The sequence below is a fragment of the Mustela lutreola genome, chromosome 5, assembly GCF_030435805.1.
Source record: "Mustela lutreola isolate mMusLut2 chromosome 5, mMusLut2.pri, whole genome shotgun sequence".
NCBI classification, from domain to species: domain Eukaryota; kingdom Metazoa; phylum Chordata; class Mammalia; order Carnivora; family Mustelidae; genus Mustela; species Mustela lutreola.
In genome coordinates, this window is record NC_081294.1 from 8902021 (window position 1) to 8928964 (window position 26944).

Here is a 26944-nt window from a genome sequence, read left to right on the forward strand (position 1 = left end):
GTTACAAATTAGAGGACACAAAGTAACACAGTCTTTAGTTTTGTGGCCAGAAGTTGACAATTTTTGTCCCTGGTATAGTTTATTTCACGGATATGGGAGGCACCCTCTTAGCACAGGTGATTTATTTCTGATTTCTTTTTCACACACGGACTCTTAAATTCAAAGCCTCTCCAAAGTCATTGAGTCACATGACCCATGAAGGCAAACTAACAGCCAGGGAAGAATCACTGCCAGGTGCAGGAAGCAGGAAGCAGGAAGCAGGAAGCAGGAAGCAGGAAGCAGGAAGCAGGAAGCAGGTAACCGACGACGCTGTCCTCCCTCCACCCGGCCGCAGTCGGGGCGTTGAGAATGGATCCGTCCCCCTCGTTTCTGAACTCGCCCTCCAGGAAGAAAACTTCCCATCCTGGCAACTCACTGAGAGCCTCGAATAAGGCTCCCGGTTGATACTTTCACTTCATGTGATTCATCCAAATACTTCATGCTTTGTGTTTGCGTTGTCCTTACCTTTAAGAGAGTTTTAGAGGATGAGAGACACGAAAGAAAGTTCTCTTTCAGATTCAAATATTTTAAGATAGCTCTCGGTTTCTCTTCTGTAGGAGAAGGAACGGTTTCAAGAAGGTGTCTCTTGCCGGCTTGGACTTTGAGGGTGGTCCTCTCACACACCATGGTGAATTTGGAGAAGAGAATCACGAGTTCTCCATACTGTTCTATTGTTAAGAAAGTATGAAGGTTGTCAAATGAAAGATTGAGGAAAGTGATGTGCCAAAGAACCTATAAGGCTGCCTGTACCATTGGTAAATGGATCCAGACAGGGGCAAGAAAGAAGTTCTTAGGGAAGACCATGTTAGTTTAAAGAATATAATGTTGACTCTTGGATGGTCACACTTGATGACCACCACTTGATGCCTCCTCCACACTTTTTCTTACACATAAGAAACTTTTTCAAGGGCTTTTTTGAAATAAACATATGGCATACCTATGAACATCTCCTAATGTTTGAATCGAATTACTTCCTTAAAAACCTAAATTGTATTAGTTTGTCATCATGCAATCTCAATAAAAATAGGATGGTTGCTAATAGTCCATCTTTTCAATGTGCTGACCAACATTCCTTTTTTTTTTTTTAAAAGAGAGTGCAAGCACATGAGCAGGGGAGGGGCAGAGGGAGAAGCAGGCTCCCCGCTGAGCAGGGAGCCCAATGTGGGACTTGATCCCAGGACCCTGAGATCATGACCTGAGCCGAAGGCAGATGCCTAACTGACTGAGTCACCCAGGCGCCCCTTTTGACCAACACTCTTAGTATTTTCCAGAACTTTTTTCCCTAAAAGAGAAATCTCAACCATACTGGTCTCTTGTCTCCAGAATCAATCTTTGTGCATGTTTGTGTAAAAACTGGGCATTTGCCGAGTCTCTGTTCCTTTGGAACATCTTTTTTGTGCTTCAAGATTTCTCAAATCCTGTAAGGCTCTGGGTTTTTCTCTTTCTTCTTCCGTTCTCCCTTCCCTCAGACACAACTGCAGATTTCGGCAGCCCCTCCAGGGGGAGCACAGAGAGAGGCAAAAGAGATTATACTTGAAATTGGAAGCTGGTTTGAATCTTCCAGAAAGAAAAGGGGTGGGCAAGAGGACTACGGAGAGGTGAGCTTGGGAAAAAGTCATGCTGTAAGGACACGTCACCTCACGTAAGGACACGTCACCTCACGTAACGGCAGTATGCTGGACCACGTGGCAGACGGGTCGGGGAAGCTGGGGGTGGGGGGGGGCAGGGTTAGACGCTTGGATGGGACATAGTTTTATTTCAGAGTGCGGATTAACTCTGTAGGTGACAAAGCATGAGTGGAAGCTCCCAAGAAGGCGAATGCCACAGTCAAGTTAGTTTTGAAGATGGTGTTTCTGGTGTGGCGTGGGGGTGGGGGGGGATGCCTCAAACTGAGTGAGATGGGGCGTGTGGGACCAGGTGAGAGGCTTCGCATCTTTCTGGGTAAGTGATAAGTGATGACAAGGGGCAGTGGGAGTGGACCAGGACCTCTGGAGATATTGCAGAGATAAAGTCCATGGCCAGTGTTGTCGTTTGTGAGGAGGAGATGAGGAGGATTTGACGACCACGCTGAGGTTTGTAGCTCAGGAAGTGGAAGGCTACATAGGATGCAGACACAAGGAATCAGAACAGATTTCGGGTCTTTAGAGATGAAATACGATGCTTTCTAGGTGCCTGGAGCAATTATCCAGTAAGCACAAATCTAGCACTCGGGAGAGAGGCTGGCACTGGGGACAGAACTTGGCAGGTGGGCCTTGACAACAGCGAGAAGCACGTGGCAGCACAGAAACCTGACTAGCAAGGATCAAGGTCCAAGAACAGGATTCCAGCCCCCAGGAAGGAATGACGCCCGAGATGCTGCGGAAGCACCTTGCCTTACGGGCGCTGAGATGTGCTGTTGTGTTTTCAAGGTGTGGCTCAGGCCCAGGGAAACATGCCGTCACCTGGTTATTGCAAGTAAGGGATAAAATGGAAATTGACAGTGCAGAAAAGGCCAGGTCCTAGGTGACAGGTGGCCCCGCCTGATGCTGGGTCCTTGCAATACAAGGACCAGGATCTTAGATATTTTCTGACTCAGGACTAGACAGACACAGGGTCTGCAGGAGGCTAAACCTCCCAGTAGGAGGCAGATTAATGCTGGAAGCATTTTACAGGTAATCTTCCCGCATCAGGTTGAAATCCTACAGGATAATACCAACATGCAACACTCACTCCCTGCATAGGGTCCAACCTTTTCTAAGTGACAGCCTGCCCGTCGTTCTCTGCCATTTGAAACAGTATACGAACTGTATAGAGCATATATTAAAAAGCAATTGCATGCCCTTTTCTGTTGTTACAACTTACCGAAGAGACTTTTCCCATCAACTGCAATGATCACAGAAAGAAAGCGTTCTCTCCACAGGCATTAACAGTCTAGGAAGGATTTGGGACTGTTTCCCTATGCTTCTCTTTTTTCTCACAATGATGAGAAAACTCAAATGGTTGCTCTCCTAACAGGGCTGGGGGCACATCAGGTTACTGGCAGGGGAGAATTCTGGCTTTCTTGAAAAGATGCAATGCCCCACACTTCTCGGCCCGAGGGCAGCCTGCCACTGCTGTGCCCATGGAGAGGGTAACAGGATGGGGAGACTATAGTTGGCCCATTGTTTAAAAAGAACTCCAGACATCCTCATTTGCTGTGTATTAATTGAAAGAAACCATTTGTTTTGCGGCTAAAATAGTTTGCTTCTGAAATTTGCTACGAAATGGGTGCTGATTTCTCAGAAAACTGGGGCCAAGTTTAATTTTTTCAGCTTTCAAAATAACACATGATCCTTTTTTTCTAAAGAGTGAAAGCCTTAAATGGAAATCAAAGTCTGAGGCACAAGAACTCACCCTCTTTGCCTGAACTAGTGTTTAACAAGAGCCGACACTAGGCATTTCCTTTCTTCTGAGAAACTGGTTCAGGGGTCAAGCCTAATGGAAGTCTTCAGAAGTTTTATTTTCCTTTGCAAGCTTAATGAAAGGCTCTGAGCTTGACCCAATAAAATTGAGATTACGAAGCACTCTCTGTTGTTGAAGAAACCTCCACGGTCTTTCTCTTTAAAATAACCATCTATTGGAGATTAAAAGAGAGTACCTTGATATTTCACTGGAACAACACACAGGGGAGCCTGGGTGGCTGAGTCGTTAAACATCTGTCTGCGGCTCAGGTCATGATCCTGGGGTCCTGGGATCAAGGCCCGTAGTCAGGCTCCCTGATCAGCGGGAAGCCTGCTTCTCCCTCTCCCATTATCCCCCCGCCCCCCCGCTGTGTCCCCTCTCTTGCTGTCTCTCTCTCTCTGTCAAATAAATAAATAAAATCTTAAAAAACAAACAAAAAACAACACATAAACACATCCGCCCTACCCAGATAACCTCTATCCTTTATTTCCTATGCCCATGAGCGTCTAACTGTGAATTTCTTCTTTTGCTTTGAGTCATTATGGTGTTGTCAGGACACAGCTGATCAAAACAGGGGGTTATTGATGCATGCAAAATCTGATAGGTTGCTATTAAACATGAAACACCACTTTATGGAAATGCATCCCTTAATAAGATGGATGTGGAGTTTTAAAAATTAAGTTTATGAATCCACAAGTGAATATTGTTTTGCTAGAATGAGACAGGTCAGCACTAATCTTTCTATTGCCGGCTTTTATAGATGCAAGGGTGGAGAAACTTGGTTCATAGAAATGAGCCATGAGGCTCTGAATGAGGAGAAGGTTGGCCTTTATTTGTAGAGAAGGTGATGAGAAACCATGAGAGCTGAGGGTACAAGGCAGAATGGGTAAAGAGCCAATAGATGTTGGCGAAAAATGAGTGTCTTGAAATTGGTTGCCTTGGAATGTTCAGTGAACTCACCGCAGGGACACGCCATCTCAGCCTGAAAGCCAATGGCCCAGAATTGGGGGATACGACTGCATTCCAAAGCCCAGAAAGCAACATGATTAGAGAGAAGAAACTACCGTCTCCATCCAGGTGAGTCTTTCTCTCTCTTCCCCCCCAAGGGCTCTGATTAGCCGTGTGGCCCCACCCTGCAGGGCCCCACACTCCCTAATAGCTAAACCCCAGATTCTTCATTGGGGGGATGCAACCTCTGCAACTGTATGTGAGAAATATTAAGGCGCTTTCTTAATGAGGCAGAAAGAAAGTACTTGGACGGCACCAACCTTCTGATTGGGGCTCCTGAAACTTCAACGTGACATGCATATAGCTTATTAAAGTGAAGATTCTGGGCAGTAGGTCTTGGATTCTACATTTTTTTTTTTTTCCTATTTCTAAGTACATTTCTTTCTTTTTCTTTCTTTTTTTTTTTTTTTAAATTTCTTTTCAGCATAACAGTATTCATTGGTTTTGCACCACACCCAGTGCTCCATGCAATCCGTGCCCTCTCTAATACCCACCACCTGGTTCCCCCAATTCCCACCCCTCGCCCCTTCAAAACCCTCAGATTGTTTTTCAGAGTCTACAGTCTCTCATGGTTCATCTCCCCTTCCAATTTCCCCCAACTCCCTTCTCCTCTCCATCTCCCCTTGTCCTCCATGTTATTTGTTATGCTCCACAAATAAGTGAAACCATATGATAATTGACTCTCTCTGCTTGACTTATTTCACTCAGCATAATCTCTTCCAGTCCCGTCTATGTTGCTACAAAAGTTGGGTATTCATACTTTCTGATGGAGGCATCATACTCCATAGTGTATATGGACCACATCTTCCTTATCCATTCATCCGTTGAAGGGCATCTTGGTTCTTTTAAGATTTTATTTATTTATTTGACAGACAGAGATTACAAGTAGCCAGAGAGGTAGGCAGAGAGAGGAAGGGAAGCATGCTCCCTGCTGGGCAGAGAGCCGGGGGCTTGATCCCAAGTCCCTGGGATCATGACCTGACCTGAAGGCAAAGGCTTTAACCCACTGAGCCACCCAGGCACCCCGGATTCTACATATTTAAGAGCTCCACACTGCACTGTGAGGCTGGGGCGTCCTCTGGGATGTGCTTCGGCCACAGAGAAGGGTCTTGAATCAGTCCCCATGCCAGAGAGGTGTGCAAGGCTGAGCGTGCCTGGTGTGCCCACCTGGTTTGTACGGAGCACTCACAGAGACACCATCAAAACTCTTCCTGGCTCATGACGGAGCACGAAGAGCTACGACTGTTTTGAGAGATCGCAGGCTCGAAGGAGAAGCATCGACTGAAGTGAGTCAGGGACCCGATGTGGCTGAACATTGCATTAGATCTGACAGAGGTCAAGGGCAAAGAGAAGGGAAAGATCAAGGCTCTGAGCAAGTCTGAGCAACGGTGGCAGGATCTGTTCCGAGGACCTCTGCTCGCTGAGACAGGTTCAGCAGGAGAAAAAAGGAGACATTATGGGGATCTGGCTATGGTTGGGGGAGGGGCAGAAATGCTGATTATCTTTGAAAGACAAACTGAAAATTTTGACGTTTTAATGTGGGCAGCAGCCTCTCATTATTCCAATACTCAGATAATAAATGACCAAAAGAAAATGCTCCCCGAAAAGAGTCTGTGAAAACAATCTACGAGACAGTGATGACATAAGTCATGTTACATCTCACGCTTTAGACGCAGTGGTTACATGAATAAAGTCAGTCTCCATGTTCTGACAGAAAGCACCAGCAAGGCAAATTATGTGAATTAAAGAAAATTGCAGAATGATAAAGATGTAATACAATTATTGTAAAAATAAAAAATAAGGGGAATCGATCCTGGTGGAGAACTTTAAGAAAAAGTAGGTGATATTTTCATAAATCTATACTGTGGTATTGTAAAAAGTGAGTTTACATTTTGCTGCTCACGTTATCAACTGTATTGGACACCTGTGTTCCTAAATTCAGAATTTTGAGCAAATACAAGAAAACTCAAAGTCTGCAAAAGTCAAATGATCCTATCATGGCACCAATTTTACCATATAATAAAAAGCCCGTTCGTAAGGTCAGATATGACTAGCACCTTAATGTCAAGGCTTGATTTCTAACTTCTGCAATAAAGCAGATGTGGTATTTGTGAAAAGTTTCTCACTATAGATTAGTGATGCAGATCTTAATGTGCACAGAAATCATCTGGCGTCTTATTAAAATACAGATCCCTCTGTGGTATGTACACTTCTAACCAGCACCAAGGTCCTGGACCACACTTTAGATGGCAGAGCTCTACAGAAGGTGCTAGAAAGTTTTACCACAGCCTGAACATTTCTTTTCTCCCAATTCTGGAAACCAGGAATCTAAGGTTGAGGTGTCGGTGGGTTTGGTTTCTCCCAAGGCTTCTCTCTCCTCGGCTTGCAGATGGCTACCTCCTCACTTTGTCCCCACGTGGTCCTTTCTCTTAGAAGAACACCAGTCAGTCATACTAGAGTAGGACCCCAACCTGATGGCCTCCTTTTAATGCAATCATCTCTTCAGTGAACTCCTCTCTCCAATATGGTTACATTCTGAGGTCCTTGGGGGTTGGGACTTCAACATTTGAATGGGGTGGGGGGGGATACCTACTTTATTCTAAAACAACCATCCTGAGCAAGTTTGATTTCAAGGTACTGCAGAGTGACCCACAATTGGAGAGAGATGCAGAGAGAAGACGGGCAGAAGGGCAGAAGCTGGGGCACGAGCGTCCCTGGCAGTGAGTGCTGAGACACACGAAGGAGAGGAGAAAAGAGATGGGGGACAGCAGAGACGGGGAAGAAAGATCCCACACTGCAAAGCCCTGTGCGAGGGCCCAGCGAACACGTCCCGGTGCCCTGCTCAGAGTTCCTGCTGTGGCCCCAAAGCAGCTTTTGTATCCGTCTCCGTGATGTGTTTTTCAATGAGACCTGCTGGCTGGGGCTGTGGCGGCAGCTTCCTGTGTCTTCCACAGCCCTCTAGAAGCTTACAAGCTCCTATTGACTGCGATCACCACAGCGCAGTTTTATTTGTAGCAGTTTGTGAGCTCTCATGTTGGGGAATGAGCTCATGTTGCATGTTACATCCAAGCACTTCAGTAGACGGCTTGGACAATCTGCACATTCCATGCCAAGGTATGGGGGGTCCTGCTATATGTTGCAAGCTTTGCCTTCATTTTTATTAAAGCAACAGGAACTCCTTTCTAATGGGTAACAGTGGAAGGGTTGGCAGCTACTTATAAAGAGCAGGTCCAACACGTGTGTGTATGTGTGTGTACACACGTGCATGCATGTTCATGCTCTGTGCACTGCAAAGCAGACATGCCCAGCGTCTGCACGTTCCTTCTGATGGCCACTTCTACAATATCACCAATATTGCCTGGTACTTTGAAGCTGATTTACAGCAAATTTAAATCTGTTAATGTTCTAGTAATCTTCAAAACAAAGCACAGCAAATACATTGCAAGGCCCCCTACAGAAACATTTTGGTTTATCTAAAAGAGCCCATGTTTTATATTTTCTTCTTTAATGTCAGAAGCCCTTTTATTATGGCGTAGATGTTAATTGCCACTTATCTTAATGAGTTCTTTTCTAATATAAAATGGCCTGGCTTGAAATATAGCAGACTTCTTTGTCAAAGAGAGATAGGGACAGGAATACTATTGGTTCTTGGGAGAAACAGGACGTTTTTTCCATGTCTGCTTTCTTTATGTTGGTTGAAGGCTTCTCGATTTAGGGCCTCTGAGGTGTGAGTTACTGCCTTCATTTTCAGTGCAAGAGGAAATTAACCCCAGTGAAAGTCATGAAATAGAACTTGGGCTCTGAAAGGAAAAAACACAGTAGGAGAGCCTGAGGTTATTACAATAGAATTATGCAGGAGCTCATAGAATGAGTTACTAAGGGCAATTTTTAATAAAATGTAGCAGATAGTTTTCATTTAAACTTGATTTAGTTTTAAGTTTATATGATTTTAAATGACATAATCTCCTCCTTCTTGCCTAGTTAATATTGCCAGCTCATCTCCTATCCGAAAGTTTCTAGCATCCGGAATGCTGCTGCCAGGCTGGCTGTTGGTACTCAACAGAAACTTGTTGAACGGAAGAATAAATGCATGAAAATATTTAAAACTGATCACCACAAAGCACTAGTTCTCAATAAGGTTAACAATTATTTTTATTCTATGGAATAATATTGTGTCAGCTCATTGAAAAAAGTACTTCACATTCATTATTTTAATAAAGTCTGATAGCTGATGTATTAGATAACGTTTATGTTATTTAATCATAAGAAAATGTGGACAAGAGATTAAATAAAATGTAGGTAACATATTTGGCAAATAAAAAATGCGGTGTATGTTCCACTTAAAAATGGGCTCGAGAGAACAGATAAAGAAGATGTGGTACACACACACACACACACACACGTACAGGCACACACGATGGAATATTACTGAGCCATCAGAAAGGACATGGATGGAACTGGAGGGTGTTATGCTGAGTGAAGTAAGTCAACCAGAGAAAGATGATTATCCTATGGTTTCACTCACATGTGGAACATAAGAAACAGCACAGAGGACCAGAAAGGAAGAGAGGGAAAACGGAACAGGAAGAAGTCCGAGAGGGAGACAAACCATGAGAGACTCTTAACTCTAGGAAAGAAACTGAGGGTTGCAGGAGGGGTGATGGGGTGACTGGGGACGGGCATTAAGGAGGGCACGGGATGGGGTGAGCACTGGCTGCTACAGGCAACTGACGAATCGTGGAACACTACATCTGAAACTAATTGATGTACTATGCATTGGTGAATTTAATTTAAATTTTAAAAATGAAAAAATATATGTTAAAAATGGGCCTGAGAGCCCCTAAAGCAGTGGAAGGCACTAGGGATGTTTTGTTTTTATTTTAAAGGTTATTTATTTATTTATTTATTTATTTCAGAGAGAGAAAGGGAGCGTGCATGTGAACAGGAGGAGGGATGGGGGAGAGAGAATCTCAAGCAGACTCTCTGCTGAGCGCGAAGCCTGGTCCCGGGGCTCCATGGATCCAGGGCCCCTGAGCTCAGGACCGGAGCTGAACTCGAGACCTGGATGCCTCACTGACTGAGCTGCCCCGGAGCTGCGGGAAGGCGCTGTTTTGAAAGCAGTCATGTTCAAGGTCCCTAGGGCCACTGCAGCTCGGTGTTCCTCCCTGTGGCCCCCACCTGCTGTCACTCTGAATGGCCTTAGTTTCCGGATATCAGGAGTGCTACCTGCACAGCCTTTAGTTGGCTCTTTGCTTTCTCCATTTCCTTTTTGCTCTTTTTGTTGTGGTGAGGTGTACATATAATTCAGCATTTTGACCATTTTAAGCACAGAGTTCAGTGGCATTAAGGACCTTCCCATTTCTGTGCAGCCGTCACCACCGTCCACCTCCAGAATGTTTTGCATCATTCTGGATGCAAACCCCATACTCATTAAACATGAACTCACCATTTCCCCTTCCTCCTAGGCCCTGGGAGCCATGATCCTAATTTCTGTCTCAGTTATTTTGAGGACTCTGAGTACCTCCTGTGTGAAATTATGCAGCTTTTCTGTCCATTATGTGACTGGCTTCCCTGGCATGATGTCATTAGGTTTTATCCGCACTGGAGACTGGGGCAGAATTTCTCCTCCTTGAGGCTGACGGATACTGTGCTGCACGTGTACGTACCTACTCATGTTGATGGAGGCTTTTAGGTTGTTTCCGCTTTCTGGCTCCTTTTTCTTTTAACAATTTTATTTACTTGAGAGAGAGCAAGAGACAGTGAAAGGACTAGTGGGGGGAGGGGCATAGGGAGAAGCAGGCTCCCCGCGGGGCAGAGAGGCCGACTGGGGGCTGGATCCCAGGATCCTGGGATCATGACCTGAGGCGAAGGCAGACGCTTAACTGACTGAGTCACCCGGCGCCCCTGGCTTGTTTCTCTTAAACAAGAAAGGGAAAAGGGAGTTTCATACGCGATACTGGGAGGAAAGCAGACTTTGGTGAGATGACCAGTCCCCTTAGGCATGACGTATCATCCCATAATTCAGTAGTTAAAAATGAGAATTATTTATGATCTCACAGTTTCTTTGTTAGGAGTTCCAGACAAGGAACAGCGGGGGGGATGGGTCCTTGCTCCAGGATGTCTAGGATCTAAGGATCTAAGCCAGAAGCCCAAAGGCATGAGGGCACGGGCAGTCACGTGCTTGGAAGGAAACTCACGCACATGGCGGGCAGCTTGGTTCCCCTCCACAGGGGCCTCTCTGCAGGGCTGCTTAAATGCCTCAGGACATTGAACTGGCTTCCCTACCCACAGAAGTCACACACCATCACTCCTGCGGAATGCCGCCAGCTTGGATTCAGTGCGGGAGGGGACCACATGAAGGTGTGAACCACCAGGAGATGGGGGTCACTGGGCGCTGGTTACCACAAACCTTATTTCTGTTCATTCCAGAGACGGTGCTAGCTACCTGGAGATTTTTCAGAAATGATGATTTTAGCATACTACTGCAGCTTTGAAATATGTGAAAATATTCAGAAGAAATACCTTCATTCTAGTCATTCATTGGTGCAGCAAATATACTCAGAGTAGTACCTATAGCGAAGTAAGGCAAAGAGCCAGGATCTCTGTCCTACCTTCACTGGGAGGTACGTGAGCTAATTTTATACTGCTCATGTGTTCAGAGAAGTGATTTCTTTCTCACCGCGGCTTGTAAGCCACTAATTGTCAAACATCTATTTACAAACCACTTTGGTTTTTTAAATAAGGCCCATTTTATTTGATTGAGAACACCATCCTATATTCTAAGCTTATTCCGTGTTGGCTTTTCCTATGTATTAAGCAGTGGTTGGAGGAGACCATTCACAAAGTAGGAGACTGGCCACTCTACAGTGGTACCCCGCAGCTCTTTTGAAATGGAACTAGCGTACAAATTCCAAAAATGTTGGGGATCACTGTACCAGGTTTCAAAGTTGACAGGAAACATCCTGGTCTCATCGTGACATCCTTCAGGAGAGAGAGGCTGAGGGGAGAATGAGGCCCTCGCGTGAGGGGCCGGCCTGCAAATGTCTGGCCCAGAGTTTTCTTGGTACAGTGGGTTCCTCTCTCAAGAGGATCCCAAAACACGCGGCCCAAGGGTCATGTTTTAGGATGAAATTTTAAGTGAGGACACACATTTCATCTCATTCAATGAGATGCACTTTAGTATGTATTGTGTATTGCAAGAGCGTTTCCTCCTGAATTTCCCACTCGGTTTCTTTCTTGTCCTTCTTCTCTTCGGTCTTCCTCCTCTTTGTCCTCCTACTCTTCCGAATAGAATGACTCGGTTCTAGAACATACTTGGTTCAGCAATCCAGCTCAGACAGTGGAACGCGATCACCAGCCCATAAAAGAATTTAGGTTACTAGATTTGTCAAGCCGGAATGTATCACGAGAAGAGGAAATTTCAGCTTCAAATGTATCTTTCTTACTATAAAATGCTAATTTTATCTCTATCGATGTCAGTACCCCCAAATTAATGAGCGCTATTAGCTGCAAAATATCTCAAGAAGCAACGAAAATTAATTCCCATTAGTTACAAAGTGGCAGACAACTACCACCTGCCTTGTAAGACAATAAAGTTCCGATGCTCCCTTTTTGTCCTCGATGAAATGTTTAAAGTCAGATGGTGAAGAAAGGTAACTTGAGGCATTATGAAAAGGGGCGCCTGGGTGGCTCAGTGGGTTACAGTCTCTGCCTTCGGCTCAGGTCATGAACTCAGGGTCCTGGTATCAAGCCCCACATTGGGCTCTCTGCTCAGCAGGGAGCCTGCTTCTCTTCCTCTCTCTCTGCCTGCCTCTCTGCCTACTTGTGATCTCTGTCTGTCAAATGAATAAATAAAATTAAAAAAAAGACATCATGAAAAAATATTAAAACTAATTTGTACATGAAATGACCAAAGGGGATTTCAGATTTTGCATGCAGTGGAGTCAACAAGGAAGGCTTTGAGGATTGATTAATTGAGATACGCTGAAAGTGAAATAGGGTTTGCACAGTTATAGCAGGATAAGTCGGAGATTTAAAAAAGGGGGGGGGGGTTTCTTTGAATTAAGAACGAGTTGAATTCTACCAAACATTTAAAGAAGAAGTAATTCCTATTCTCCTGAAACTGTTCCAAAAAATAGAAATGGAAGGAAAGCTTCCAAACTCATTTTATGAGGCCAGTATCACCTTGATCCCAAAACCAGACGAGGATCCCATCAAAAAAGAGAACTACAGACTAACATCCTTGATAAACACAGATGCGATTCTCACCAAAATACTAGCCAATAGGATCCAACAGTACATTAAAAGGATTATTCACCACGACCAAGTGGGATTTATTCCAGGGCTGTAAGGTTGGTTCAACATCCACAAATCAATGTGATATAATACATTAATAAAAGAAAGAGCAAGAACCATATGATACTATCAATCAATGCTGAAAAAGCATTTGACAAAGTATAGCATCCCTTCCTGATCAAAACTCTTCAAAGTGTAGGGATAGAGGGCACATACCTCAATATTATCAAAGTCATCTATGAAAAACCCACCGCAAATACCATTCTCAATGGAGAAAAACTGAAAGCTTTTCCGCTAAGGTCAGGAACACAGCAGGGATGTCCTTTATCACCACTGTTATTCAACATAGTAATAGAGGTTCTAGCCTCAGCAATCAGATAACAAAAAGAAATCAAAGGCATCCAAATCAGCAAAGAAGTCAAACTATCACTCTTTGCAGATGATATGATACTATATGTCGAAAACCCAAATGACTCCACTCCAAAACTGCTAGAACTCATACAGGAACTCAGTAAAGTGTCAGTATATAAAATCAATGCACAGAAATCAGTTGCATTTCTTTACACCAACAAGAAGACAGAAGAAAGAGACATTAAGGAGTCAATCCCATTTACAATTGTACCCAAAACCATAAGATACCTAGGAATGAACCTAACCAAAGAGGCAAAGAATCTATACTCAGAAAACTATAAAGTACTCATGAAAGAAATTGAGGAAGACACAAAGAAATGGAAAAATGTTTCATGCTCATGGATTGGAAGAACAAATATTGTGAAAATGTCTATGCTACCTAAAGCAATCTACACATTTAATGCAATCCCTATCAAAATCCCACCCATTTTTTTTTTCAAAGAAATGGAACATATAATGCTAAAATTTATATGGAACCAGAAAAGACCTCGAATAGCCAAAGGAATATTGAAAAAGAAAGCCAAAGTTGGTGGCATCACAATTCCGGACTTCAAGCTCTATTACAAAGCTGTCATCATCAAGACAGTATGGTACTGGCACAAAAACAGACACATAGATCCATGGAACATAATAGAGAGCCCAGAAAAAGACCCTCAACTCTATGGTCTACTAATCTTTGACAAATCAGGAAAGAATGTCCAATGGAAAAAAGACAGCCTCTTCAACAAATGGTGTTGGGAAAATTGGACAGCCACTTGCAGAAAAATGAAATTGGACCATTTCCTTATACCACACACGAAAATAGACTCAAAATGGATGAAGGATTTCAATGTGAGAAAGGAATCCATCAAAATTCTTGAGGAGAACACAGGCAGCAACCTCGTTGACTTCAGCTGCAGCAACTTCTTCCTAGGAACATCACCAAAGGCAAGGGAAGCAAGGGCAAAAATGAACTACTGGGACTTCATCAAGATCAAAAGCTTTTGCACAGCAAAGGAAACAGTTAACAAAACCAAAAGACAACTGAGAGAATGGGAGAAGATATTTGCAAATGACATATCAGATAAAGGACTAGTATCCAAAATCTATAAAGAGCTTAGCAAACTCAACACCCAAAGAACAAAAAATCAAGAAATGGGCAGAGGACTTGAACAGACATTTCTGCAAAGAAGACATCCAGATGGCCAACAGACACATGAAAAATTGCTCCACATCCCTTGGCATCAGGGAAATACAAATCAAAACCACAAAGAGATACCACCTCACACCAGTCAGAATGGCTAAAATTAACAAGTCAGGAAAGGCCAGATGTTGACGAGGATGCGGAGAAAGGGGAACCCTCCTACACTGTTGCTGGGAATGCAAGCTGGTGCAACCACTCTGGAAAATAGCATGGAGGTTCCTCAAAAAAGTTGAAAATAGAGCTACCCCATGACCCAGGAATTGCACTACTGGGTATTTACACTAAAGATACAAACGTAGTGATCCAAAGGGGCACATGCACCTGAATGTTTATAGCAGCAATGTCCACAATAGCCAAACTATGGAAAGAACCTAGATGTCCATCAACAGGTGAGTGGATAAAGAAGATGTGGTAAATATCTACAATGGAATACTATGCAGCCATTAGAAGAAATGAAATCTTGCCATTTGCGACAACATGGATGGAACTAGAGGGTATACACTTAGCAAAATAAGTCAATCAGAGAAAGACAACTATCATATGATCTCCCTGATATGAGGAAGTGGAGATGCAGCATGCGGGGCTTGGGGGGTAGGAAAAGAATAAATGAAACAAGATGGGATCAGGAGGGAGACAAACCATAAGTGACTCTTAATCTCACAAAACAAACTGAGGGTTGCTGGGGGGAGGGGGGTTGGGAGAGGGAGGTGGGGTTATGGACTTTGGTGGGGTGTGTGCTATGGTGAGTGCTGTGAAGTGTGTAAACCTGGCGATTCACAAACCTGTACTCCTGGGGCTAAAAATACATTATATGTTTATAAAAAATTTTAAAAATACACACACACACACACACACACACACACACACAAAAGAATGAGTTGAGTTCTCTGAGAAGCACAGAGCACTTTAAATGATGAGTAATTCCAAAAGGTTGAGCTTAGCCTCATGCATGCCTATTACATACATACACAAACAACCAGAATGCATTTTTCAAGGTTCTTATAGCTACTCTGATGGATCCATATTTCAGCAAAAGAAACAAATCTTGAGTTTCTCTGGTTCTGTGAATTTATAGTTTCCATTTTTAATACTCTATCGACATTGATATCAACAATGGAATATCAATGGCATATTCCATTCCATTGATTCTGAAGAATGGGATATGATATTCCAAAGAATGGAATATTTTTATTTTTTATTTTTTTATTATTATTTTTTTAAACTAACAGGTTTTTTTTTTTTTAAGATTTTATTTATTTATTTGACAGAGAGAGAGATCACAAGTCGGCGGAGAGTCAGGCAGAGAGAGAGAGAGCGAGAGAGAAGCAGGCTCCCACTGAGCAAAGAGCCCGATGCGGGGCTCGATCCCAGGACACTGAGATCATGACCTGAGCCGAAGGCAGCGGCTTAATCCACTGAGCCACCCAGGCGCCCCAAATGGAATATTTTTTGAATGACTTAAAAAAAAGTGGTAAAACAAAATAATAGCAAAGCCTGGGACCGAGAGAGCAGACCCACGACGGATAGATAGGAAGGAAAATCAGTTCCTTGTTATTGTGTGTCTTTTGTCACAGTAACAATGGTGTATGCTTATGGAAATTCTGTTAGTCTTATCTCTGGATAAATATGTGCAGAGCCAATAAACAGATAATTTGTACATATACACATGTCCTATGTATGTGTATACACACATAAACTTTATCTACCTGTATCTACAGACATACACAGAATCTATGTGTACCCAGACCCATGATCTATCCAGCATAACTGGGAGTACCAGTACCCTCCCCAGAGCAGAGGATGATAGTCCTTGAGAAATGACTGACTAAGTGGGCTAACTCCATCACTCTCATCTCTTGGTTTCTCTTAATGGGTCGGGGCTCGGCTCTTCCCATCAGAGCCAGCTCCAGAGAGACTGGCCAGGGGCCAGGGCGTGGGGGGAGGGGGCGGCAGAAAACTTCACAGAGAAGAATGTATATAATAGCTTTCATTCCCATTTGCTGGCTCTAGCTAGCTTGGGTTTGGCTTTTTGACCCAAACGAGGTAGGGACCTCCAGAACGCATGTGGGCTGCTTTAGAGAGATGGGTTTCCCAGACTCTCATACACCCGGAGGCCTGGCTACTGGGTGGGGCCCCACAGGTGGTCAGCTCTCCCGGCAGGGTGTCGGCTGCCTGCTGACCCTTGAACTTGGGGCAGAGTCTGTTTCACCAAAAGCATGTGGAGGGAGGGGAAAGAAGCGGTTGGTTCTCAAGAGTCAAGCCTGTACGCCAGAAAAGCGCGAAACAGACTTACGCCACCACAACTGATGAGCTCTCTGTTAATGATGAACTCGGTAGTCCTCTGGGCACAGCTGCTCGTTGGTCACGAATGCCGGTGTCTCATCCCTCTTTACCGCGCAGTGTCACGGAGGGCCCCGGCCGGAAGGTGCTTCGGTATAAACGAGGTAGGGGTGCGGTACTAGAAATGAGCTGCTGTTGTAAAAATGCAGCGGTTAACTTCTACAAGTGGTTTTTAAGACAGGAGGCAAAATGAGTATTCTGGGCGGTGGGAAAATCAATACTGGCACACGCCAAGTACTGTGTGGGAACTTTGCTTTCCTTTAAACTGATAAAAGGGATCCCGAAAAGGAGACTTTTGTAAAATAAACAAACAAAATCCTTCTGCAGTGAAATCTGCCCCCCATCTTCCAATTCTGTTTCCTGCTACAAGGGCCGGGCTCTCAATTACTCCTAGCCTCCTGGCTCTGGGCTCACCGGACCCCTTCCAGCCTGGCCTCCCAGCTCCTGGGCCTCCCCCGTCCTTCCAACCAGACAGCCCGTCTCTCTGCCCTCCGCCATGTTTCCATCTTCCGATGTCCTGATGACGGGGGTGGGGGGCAGAGGGCCCGGGGGTGGGCTGGGGGCTGAGGCAGGAAGTCTGCCTTACTGAGGCAGCTGACCATGGGCTCCTCCCCATATGAGGAATGATTCCAAAGGTGCTAGAGTCAACACATCTTACCTCACAGCTTTATGAGGAAGGCACTTTTGTTATTTCTGTTTTACCTACAAGGATTCTAAGGGCAGAACCCATGAGCGTCACTCCCAGAATGGCAACTTGCTGCAAATCCCTTTCCCTGTGTGGGCTGTGCTTTACCCAGGAGGAGAGTGGGTGGTTTCCTTCTTAAAAGGAGCCCCATACCCAGGGCCCCTCTGCAGCTGTTGGGGTGTGTTGGCCCAAGTGAAGTTTTGGATGATATTATCTGGCTTGAAAACAGCTCTCACAACATGGCACTCAAGCATGCCCCAAAGCCAAGAAAATAGCTCGGCTCACCCATCTCTACTCCTGCAGCGGTGAACACCCGCCATCTGAAGCCGTGACAGCAGAGGTGACACACTCAGACCTTCCACATCCGGCCATATTGCTCTTTCCGAAGAAAGGGTCTTTCTGATGAAGACCATGAGCCAACCCAAAAAAATTCTGTTTTACCTTTAGCATAGCCTGTCTTAAGTTCTAGCTTTGGCGTACAACTATTGTAGAGGGTAAAGAGTGTAAGTGTGCACGAAAGCATGTGTCATTGGTTGAAGAAGGTCCCTCCCCGGCCCCCCAGAATCCATGTCTCTGTGGAAGCTCAGAAGGTGACTTTCTCTGAGAACGGGGTTTTGGTGGATATAAGGAAGCGGAGGCCACGCTGCGTTGGTGACGATGAACACGATGACGGGCGTCATTACAGGACATGGAGAGGAGGCCGGGAGAGAGAGGAGACCGGGTGTGAGGACTGGACAGAGATGGAGGGATGCTGCCCCGACCCAGGGGACAGCCAGGTCTGCAAGTTGCTAGACTGTCCCCTGGGGCCTGGGGCCCATGCCAACACCTTGGTTTTGGACTTTTGGCCTCGAGAACCACGAGAGAATGAGTTTTTGTTGGTGCGAGCACTCCGTTTGTGACAAATTTGTGAAGGCAGCCACGGGAAATTCATACATTGTATTTATAGTTTCTAAGGAACAAATCCACATTGGGGATGCAAGCAAATGTTCCATTCTGATTGGGAGGGTGGATGGTAATACTCAGAGATAGTTTCTTACCGGAGCCTCTATACCCCCAACCCACCCAAGGCCTGAGAGCTTCAAATGGGCCCTGCCCCTCCATCATCAGCAGCCCCCTTTCCTTTCCAACTCTTATCTCTGTCTCAAAACTTCCTACCACATTTATGTAAATATCACCTCTTGCTCAAGGTTTGTGCCAAACACTCAGTTTCTCCAACACACTTCTCTAATTGTGTCTGTCTTATTTACCTAGGGCATTGCAGTCATTTCTAGATATGCCTTTCTCTCTCGTGTATCTTTGAAAGCTCCTTAAAAAATGAAGCTGTTTTCATGCTGTCCCTACACCTACAGAGCTCATCTTAGAATGGATGGGTGACTACGGAATGGATCCTAGAATGGATCACTGGAAAGTCACCTAGAGCACAGATGCCTTCTGATAGACGTGGAGGGAGGAGTCCAAGGAATGAGAGCTACAGGGTTCTCCCCTTGGGCCAGCTCCAGCCATGTCTTAATAAAACCTTGCTGAGGACATACATGTGTGTCTTCCTTACTTCCAAGGGACATGGAGCAGTGCATTATAGTAGTTATACTGTGTAACAAAATTGGGACCCAGAGATTTCTTCAGTATCGAATAATGTAATCGCCCAACAAGAAGTAAAAGTAAAGCCCTCACTTAAGTTAAAAAGAAAATTAAAAATTCAAGGTTAAGTATCATTAATTCATAGCTTTGCAGAATTCACAGGTGAAAAGACTGCATTTTATTTCATTGTAAAGTTAATACTGATATCAATATTCATGGAAGTTATAAACATAGGGTTTGAATTCGGACAGGCCTGAATTCACTTTCTAGCTCTCTGAGCCTTAGTTTCCTTATATGTAGAATGGGCACTATAAAGATTCGTATCATAGGGATTTAGGGATATTAGATTAAATAATGAGTGTTTAAAAAGTTTAATGTTGTTTTACAGTCAATTAATCTTCAATAAAGCAGGAAAGGATACGCAATGGGAAAAAGACAGTCTCTTCAACAAATGGTGTTGGGAAAATCAGACAGCAACACGCAGAGGAATGAAACTGGAGCACTCTTACACCATACGTACAAATAAATTCAAAATGAATTAAAGACCTAAATGTGAGATCTAAAACCATAAAAATCCTAGATGAGAACACAACTTTTAGATGAGAGCAGCAACTTCTCTGGCATTGGCCATAGCAACTTCTTTCTAGCTATGTCTCCTGATACAAGAGAAACAAAACCAAAAGTAAACAATCGGGACTTCAGCCAAATAGAAAGCCTTTGCCTAGTGAAGGAAATGACTGACAAAACCCAAAGACAAAACCTGAAGAACTGGAGAAGATATCTGCAAGTGACATATCTGATAAAGGGCTAGTAGACAAAATACATAAGGAATTTATAAAACTTAACACCCCAAAAACAAATAATACAATATAAAATGGCAGAAGACATGAACAGACATTTCTTCAAAGAATACATCCAGATGGCCAACAGACACATGGAAACATGCTAAACAGCACTGAGCATCAGGAAAATGCAAATCAAACATGCAATGAGCTGTCACCTCCCACCCGTCTGAAAGACTAAAATCAGCAACACAAGAAACGACAGGTGTTGGCGAGGATGTGGAGAAAGTGGAACCCTCTTACACTGTTGATAGGAATGCAAGCTGGTGCAGCCACTGTGGAAAACAGTATGGAGGTTCCTCAAAAAGTTAAAAACTGAGTTACCCCATGATCCCGCAATTGCACTGCTGGGTATTTAGCCAAAGAATACAAAAATACTAATTCAAAGGGACACATGCACCCTGATGTTTACAGCAGCATTATCACCAATAGCCAAATTATGGAAGCAGCCCAAGTGTCCATCAATTATGACCATTCATCAAAAAGATGTGGTGTATGTATATGCAATGGAATATTACTCAGCCATAAAAAGTGAAACCTTGCCATTTGCAAGGACATGGATACAGCTAGAGAGTATACTACAAAGAAAAAGAAGTGAGTTAGAGAAAGAAAAATACCACATCTCAGTCATATATGGAACTCAAGAAACAAAGGAAATGAGCAAAGGAGAAAAAAGAGAGAGGCAAACCAAGAAACCGATTCTTAACGATACAGAACAAATAGATGGTTACCAAAAGGGAGGCGGATGGGGGGGGCAGCAAATTAGTGACGGGGACAAAGAGGGCGCTTGTGATGAGCCCTGGGGGACGCCCGGAAGTGCCGAATCACCATAATGCACACCGGAAACTAATAGTGCCCTGTGTGTTAACTAACTGGAATGTAAACAAACTAACTGGAATTTTAAACAAAAACTTAAATAAAATCAAGTAAATATTCAAAAAATGTTTAATGTTGTGTATAAAATATATTGCTTATTTTTAAAATCATGGTTATCATTGTCACTGCCACCAACATCATTCTCATCTCACTCCCAAGAAAACGTAGTAGGAGCCTAGGTTGCCCCAGGGGAACCCTCGCTCCCTTCCTGCACTTCTGGGGACGCAGGAGCTGACCAGCAAGGCCACTGCACGACTCCCAGACGAGGGTCCCGGAAATGACTGCTCAGGGAGGAGATGCAATGAGCATAGGGACAGCAGGCCTGGGTCCTGCAGAGGGGCTGGAACTGGCCTCGAGGGGTGTCCTGGAGAAAAGGGGTAGGCGTATTCTCACGTGATTTCAAAGGTCAGGGAAGAAGATCAGGGTGTGAGCTTAGAAGAGGTGCCAGTTTTATGTCAATACAATATAAAATCGATTCACAAGGCTCGAGTTACTCAAAGAATTAATAAGATGCTTTCAAGACATGGTGAGTGGCCTGTGGCGAGAGGCATTCAGGCCAGCTGATAAGCTTGCTTTTAGTCTCACTGAGCAAATGGCTTCCCAGTGCTCTTTACCCTCTGAGGGTCTTGGACTTGTGAATCCTACATTTCCCCTCCGTTAGATGAAAGATTACAGAGCAGTCAAAGTGAAAACTGAGCTCCCCAGAGATCTCACCATTCAGGAGAACTGGACAATGGAAAAACCAGGTAACTGCTTCACTAGAAACACTTCGGCCATATTGCTTCCGTTATATAATGATGCTTTAAACTTTAAGAAAGTTTTAAAAAATATTTTTCTAATCTTCACCACGACCAAGTGGGATTTATTCCAGGGCTGCAAGGTTGGTTCAACATCCGCAAATCAGTCAATGTGATACAACACATCAATAAAAGTAAGAACAAGAACCATATGATACTCTCAATAGATGCTGAAAAAGCATTTGACAAAGTACAACATCCCTTCCTGATCAAAACTCTTCAAAGTGTAGGGATAGAGGGCACATACCTCAATATCATCAAAGCCATCTATGAATAACCCACCGCAAATATCATTCTCAATGGAGAAAAACTGAAAGCTTTTCCGCTAAGGTCAGGAACACGGCAGGGATGTCCATTATCACCACTGCTATTCAACATCGTACTAGAGGTCCTAGCCTCAGCAATCAGACAACAAAAGGAAATTAAAGGCATCCAAATTGGCAAAGAAGAAGTCAAATTATCACTCTTCGCAGATGATATGATACTATATGTGGAAAACCCAAAAGACTCCACTCTAATCTTCACCTTTTATAAAACATTGTTGAGGTAAATTTTGTTTCCTGATGTATGCTGTATGTTTGGTTTTGTAGTGGGCAATGGAGAGACAGTATTTGGAAAACAATCTTAATCTAGGCTTACCCACTGACGAGATATTTATAAGCAGGCATACCTAATAACATTTACTAATACAACATCCAATAGTAAAATAACTTCAGTAATATCTTAAAATAACCGATAAAATAGAGTCGAAATGCAATTGGGCAATTCCTTAGAAAATGCATATTTTTATATTATTGTGCAAATATTGTGACTTGAAACAAAAGATTCTATGGACTACCAATCTGATGGCATCAACAGAAAGGTGGTTACAAATTTGGGCCCCAGCTTGGCACTGATGATGTGTATCTCTGCTACGTTGAATAACACAGAGAAGATGGAGTTTAACTTTAAAACGTGTATAATCAGTTGGATCCTTTTAGCACGTTTGCAGAATCGCTAGGGATGGCGTACATCAGGAACTACAGTCATCTTGGAAAGTGATGAATCGAACAGGATTAAGAGACGCTATTCCTGTTACGACCACAACCTACGTTAAGTTCTGTCAGTGAATGTCTAAGTCCTAGCTTTCCTTTCATAGACAAGAACATTTATAGTACTTTCATTTTTTTATTTTTTTTAAAGATTTTATTTATTTCCTTACTTATGTAGAGAGAACGCATGTGCCAGGATGAGGAGGGGCACAGGGAGAAGCAGAGAGAGAGAGAGAATCCCAAATAGATTCTGTGCAGAGCATAGAACTCAGCGCAGGGCTCGATTCCAGGACCCTGAGATCATGACCTGAGCCGAAATCGATGTTAAGATTTATATGCGACCTAGATGTCTAATAACAATAGCTGAGAAAATTCAGCATTTGGTAGAGCATTGAAAATATATTAGCTGTGTCAACAATGCTTAGGAAATTCACATTTCATGGAAAATAACATGTAATTCAAAAATAAAAGCTTCTTGACAAATGTTGCAAAATTTATATATATATGTATACATATGGAAATTTCCTCAGTCGTGGCTGACTTTAAAAAGGAAATTAGATTTTATCATCTCTGCATAAAAAGGTATCTGTGCATTCTTTCTTGGAGCACACCATGGGGGCAGCCTAAAAGCAAAAAGACCTACGTTTTGCCACTGTATATGACTGAGCCAAGCAAGCGAGGAAAAATCCAAGCTTTTAGAATCAATTTTTTACATCTTGTGGCCTAGATGAATTAAGAGCTAATGAAATCTCTCGTTTCAAGTCTAATGACTGAAATGGGGTTATCTTTTTTTAACTTAATTTTATATATTTATTTGACAGAAAGAGACACAGTGAGAGAGGGAACAGAAGCAGGGGGACTGGGAGAGGGGGAAGCAGGCATCCGGTCTAGCATGGAGCCCGATGTGGGGCTTGATCCCAGGACCCTGGGATCACGACCTGAGCCAAAGGCAGATGCTTAACAACTGAGTCACCCAGGCGACCCTGAAATGGGGTTATCTTGATCTCAAAATCTTATGTTAAAAGACACTACTTTCTAGAAAGCTTTGCATTAAGTAATACTAAAATTCTTCCATAGAGATAACACACAGGTCTGCAGTAAGATGTAGAAGGCGGGTATTAGCAAAGAAAGTCAAAGAAATCAAAAATAAGACCCAATAAGCAATTAGCAGAGCAAGGAGAGAGATTTAGGCAACCTGTACCATTTCCTTTATCACTCCAAACTCCTACACACGCCCATACCATCATTCACTCACCTTCTGAAAAAATATATATATATTTTAAAAAGATGGGAGTCTATTCCTTCATTTTCCTTTTTGTTGTTGTTGTTGTTGTTGTTTTAATAAAAAAAATGAAACTGTTCATGCCAATGCATGGTGCTCTGTCCTAAGAGTGCGGGTTCTCGCCTGCACACCCACCTGCCGGCGGTGTGATCGCCAATGCTATTTGCCACGAGGGTTCTCCGTTTATTTAAAGCACGAAACCTATCCACTTTCTTCCTCAAACGAGAATTACATCAAAGAGGTAAGTAAAGGTACTTTGAGAATTACAATGTGCTAGAAACATATGTTCGAAATAGCAGAGGCTTAGATGGTCTGGTATTTAATGATAAATAAAACTACAAATTCTCTTTAAAATCGGAAGCTTGAAAGAAGCGTAAAGACTGTAAAAGTGTAAATCACAAGTCCTAATGCCAAAATAAACAATTTTGAACCCCAGAGGTTAAACCTATTAGCTCTGGTATTGGTCACCTGATAACAATCAAAATTCATTATCCAATGGAAGACACAAAAATCTTCTCGTAAAAGAAGCATTAGATTTTGGACTTGAATTTTAGATTTGAAATGTCTGTCAATTAAACCTGAACAGGTTGGCATATTCCCTGATTTTAGGACAACTCTTACGGCTTTATTTTATTTTAAACCCCATCCATTTTGCGTGATGCTGGATGATTAGTTCCTTTTGCACTAATTAAATCACAACAGAACCACAACAGCTCTGGTTCTACAGATATGGTTCCCTTTTGTTGATATTTCTGGGTTTAAGATGGTGGTATGATTCTTTTTTTCAGATTTAACACATATTTAAGGCTAATGACTAGCATTCCTGAAAACAAGAGTGAATTTGTAATTCATAGAGTGCAACGACTTGCATATACATTTTGCACATACAAAGAATTAATAGCCAATATTCTCTTATTTACGGTAACATTTTTTACTGGTTATCCTGTTTTGTTTGATAGTAGGCATGCAGTAAATATAATTGTTATAATCTGTAACTTAAAAAGGTAAGAGAGCTATGACAATTCACTAAAAGAAGAAAAAAGGTTACCAAAATGATAGTAATATGAAATGGAAAGATACAGCATTTAATAAAATAAAATGCATTTAATATACAGTACAAAATAAAGACACTGAGCTGTGGCTTGAGAAACAAATAAATTTGGCCTCTTATTAAGCCAAATTCCCCTAATAGGAAAATGTAAAACTTTTCCATCGGAGATAAAATGTTTGTCCTCATTTAAATAGAAAATGTTAAATACAACAATGCCAATTTCATTATGTATTTTTCTATTTAGCGATTTCTGTGTTTCCTATTCCTTTATTTCTATAGGTTTCCAGGAGCATGTAGAGAAAAATTACTTAAAAATAGACTGCTGAGGTGTTATCTGAAGAACATTCTATCCACATGAGCCGAAAGTACTTAAGGATTTGGGGCAGACTTCAGGACCTTTGAAACTGAAAAACCTGGATAAGCAGATACTACACAATGTAAATGCAGGTATGCTTCTTATTTCCAGGAGTTAAGATTGAGCATTTGCTACAATTTATTTTTATAATAATGGAGGTTTCACCGAATATAGTATGTAACACGGACCCTCAAGTAGCTATCTCAAAAAAAAACAAAAACAAAAACAAAAAACAAACAAAAAAACACCAACCATAAAACGGTCCCATTCAACCTTTTATGTTTGTAGGAGGGATTTCTTTTCACAAAATAACCTATGAAACCCAATACAATATACACATACTCGTGTGCTCTATCAGAGAAAATTCCTTGAGACAAATTTTAAGCATCCTACCAGAGCCAAGTGACATGCCCGGCTATAAAGAAATACCAAAAATCTGACATGTCTATAATATTCACAGATGCAGATATATATTTATGGGACTCTATCAGCATAAATCAAATGGCTATGAATAAAACATCATTTAACCAATTCCAACTTCACGAGCAGAGCGCCGTTAAATTTCTCACCCCTGCGGGAGAAAAGCAAGCCAAGAGAAACACAGCCCGGTGAGAAGAATTTGACACATTCAGCCCAAGTTTTTATCAACACCCAAACTCCTTCAACCTACATTTACTTTCAGACATAGAAGAATACAGGTAATCGGATTTTCTAAATTTTCCATTTTCGGTATAACCTGGAAGATGGACCACTTGACACTCAGATACCAGGAAACACACATGCACGGGGACAAAGCGTGGTCCTGCTGGGACAAGCGAGCGCCCAGACCGTGCCACCTGAAGCCAGGTGACGTAAGCCCCCAATCCTCGATTTTCACTCTACACAAGAGAACCGCACCCCATCTTCTCAAAGAGCTCCCATCTCCGGCACCTGCTGATGCTCCGACCAAAGGGCCACAGAAGATACTAGAGGTCCACGATCCATGCCCCTGCTCCAGACCAAACCAAAGATTATAGAACCCAACGTTCTATAATCTTATAAGGCGTCAACACTTTAACGCTCAGCCAGTGACACAAAGGCCACAATGGGACGTCAATGAAATCACGCCGGAACAGTCCCAGGCTGGACAAGCGCTTTAGGCATCACGGTCGGGAAAAGAAAAGGTTTGGTACCCACCTGGGATCTTTCTGAATGCTATCGATGGACGGGGATCTGGCCAAGGTGCCTTCCGGTGGGAGGGCAGGGCCGGATTTGCTGTACGGAGACTCGACGGAGGGACAATACTGCAGCTGTCGGTAGGGGTCGGCGTAGTTGGAGGCTGGGCCGGCGGCGTAGCTGGCCCTCTGGAAGGTGGCGGCGGCGGCGTTCTGGGGACCATGCTGGCTGCCTGTGCGCTGCAAGGGGATGGAGTCGACACCGGGGGAAGATGGGGCTACGGCAGGAAAGTAGGGACAAAGTAAAACATTGAGGACCTGCTCACAGAAATCGTTAACCAGGTCTAGGCGGGGGGGGGGGGGGGGGGCGGTTTACACACATAAGATAAAAAGGTGGGGGGAAGGTTTGGAAGAATAAAAAAAAAATAATCTGTCATATTTGAACCAATACATTCAGTGTGACCCAGGACCGTGATCACCAGCACACTGTCCCAGATAGAAGCCTCTCCGCGGCCGGGAAGATGCACCCCTGTGTGTTCACTGTTGACCGACACCCCAGAGAAGCTTTGTTCATCTCACACGTAAGCTCCGCGGAAG

At 43.3% G+C, this 26944-nt stretch overlaps 1 protein-coding gene across 5 annotated transcripts in view; it reads right to left on the reverse strand.

The window, feature by feature from the left end:
- The window catches only part of CTNND2 (catenin delta 2), a 907536-nt gene that overhangs the window by 316452 nt on the left and 564140 nt on the right, over positions 1-26944 (reverse strand). For all 5 annotated transcript variants that reach the window (XM_059173665.1, XM_059173663.1, XM_059173667.1 and 2 more), the window contains one exon: positions 26370-26625. In XM_059173665.1, the coding sequence (XP_059029648.1) occupies positions 26370-26625 (256 nt within the window). The remainder of the gene's footprint in view (positions 1-26369; positions 26626-26944) is intronic.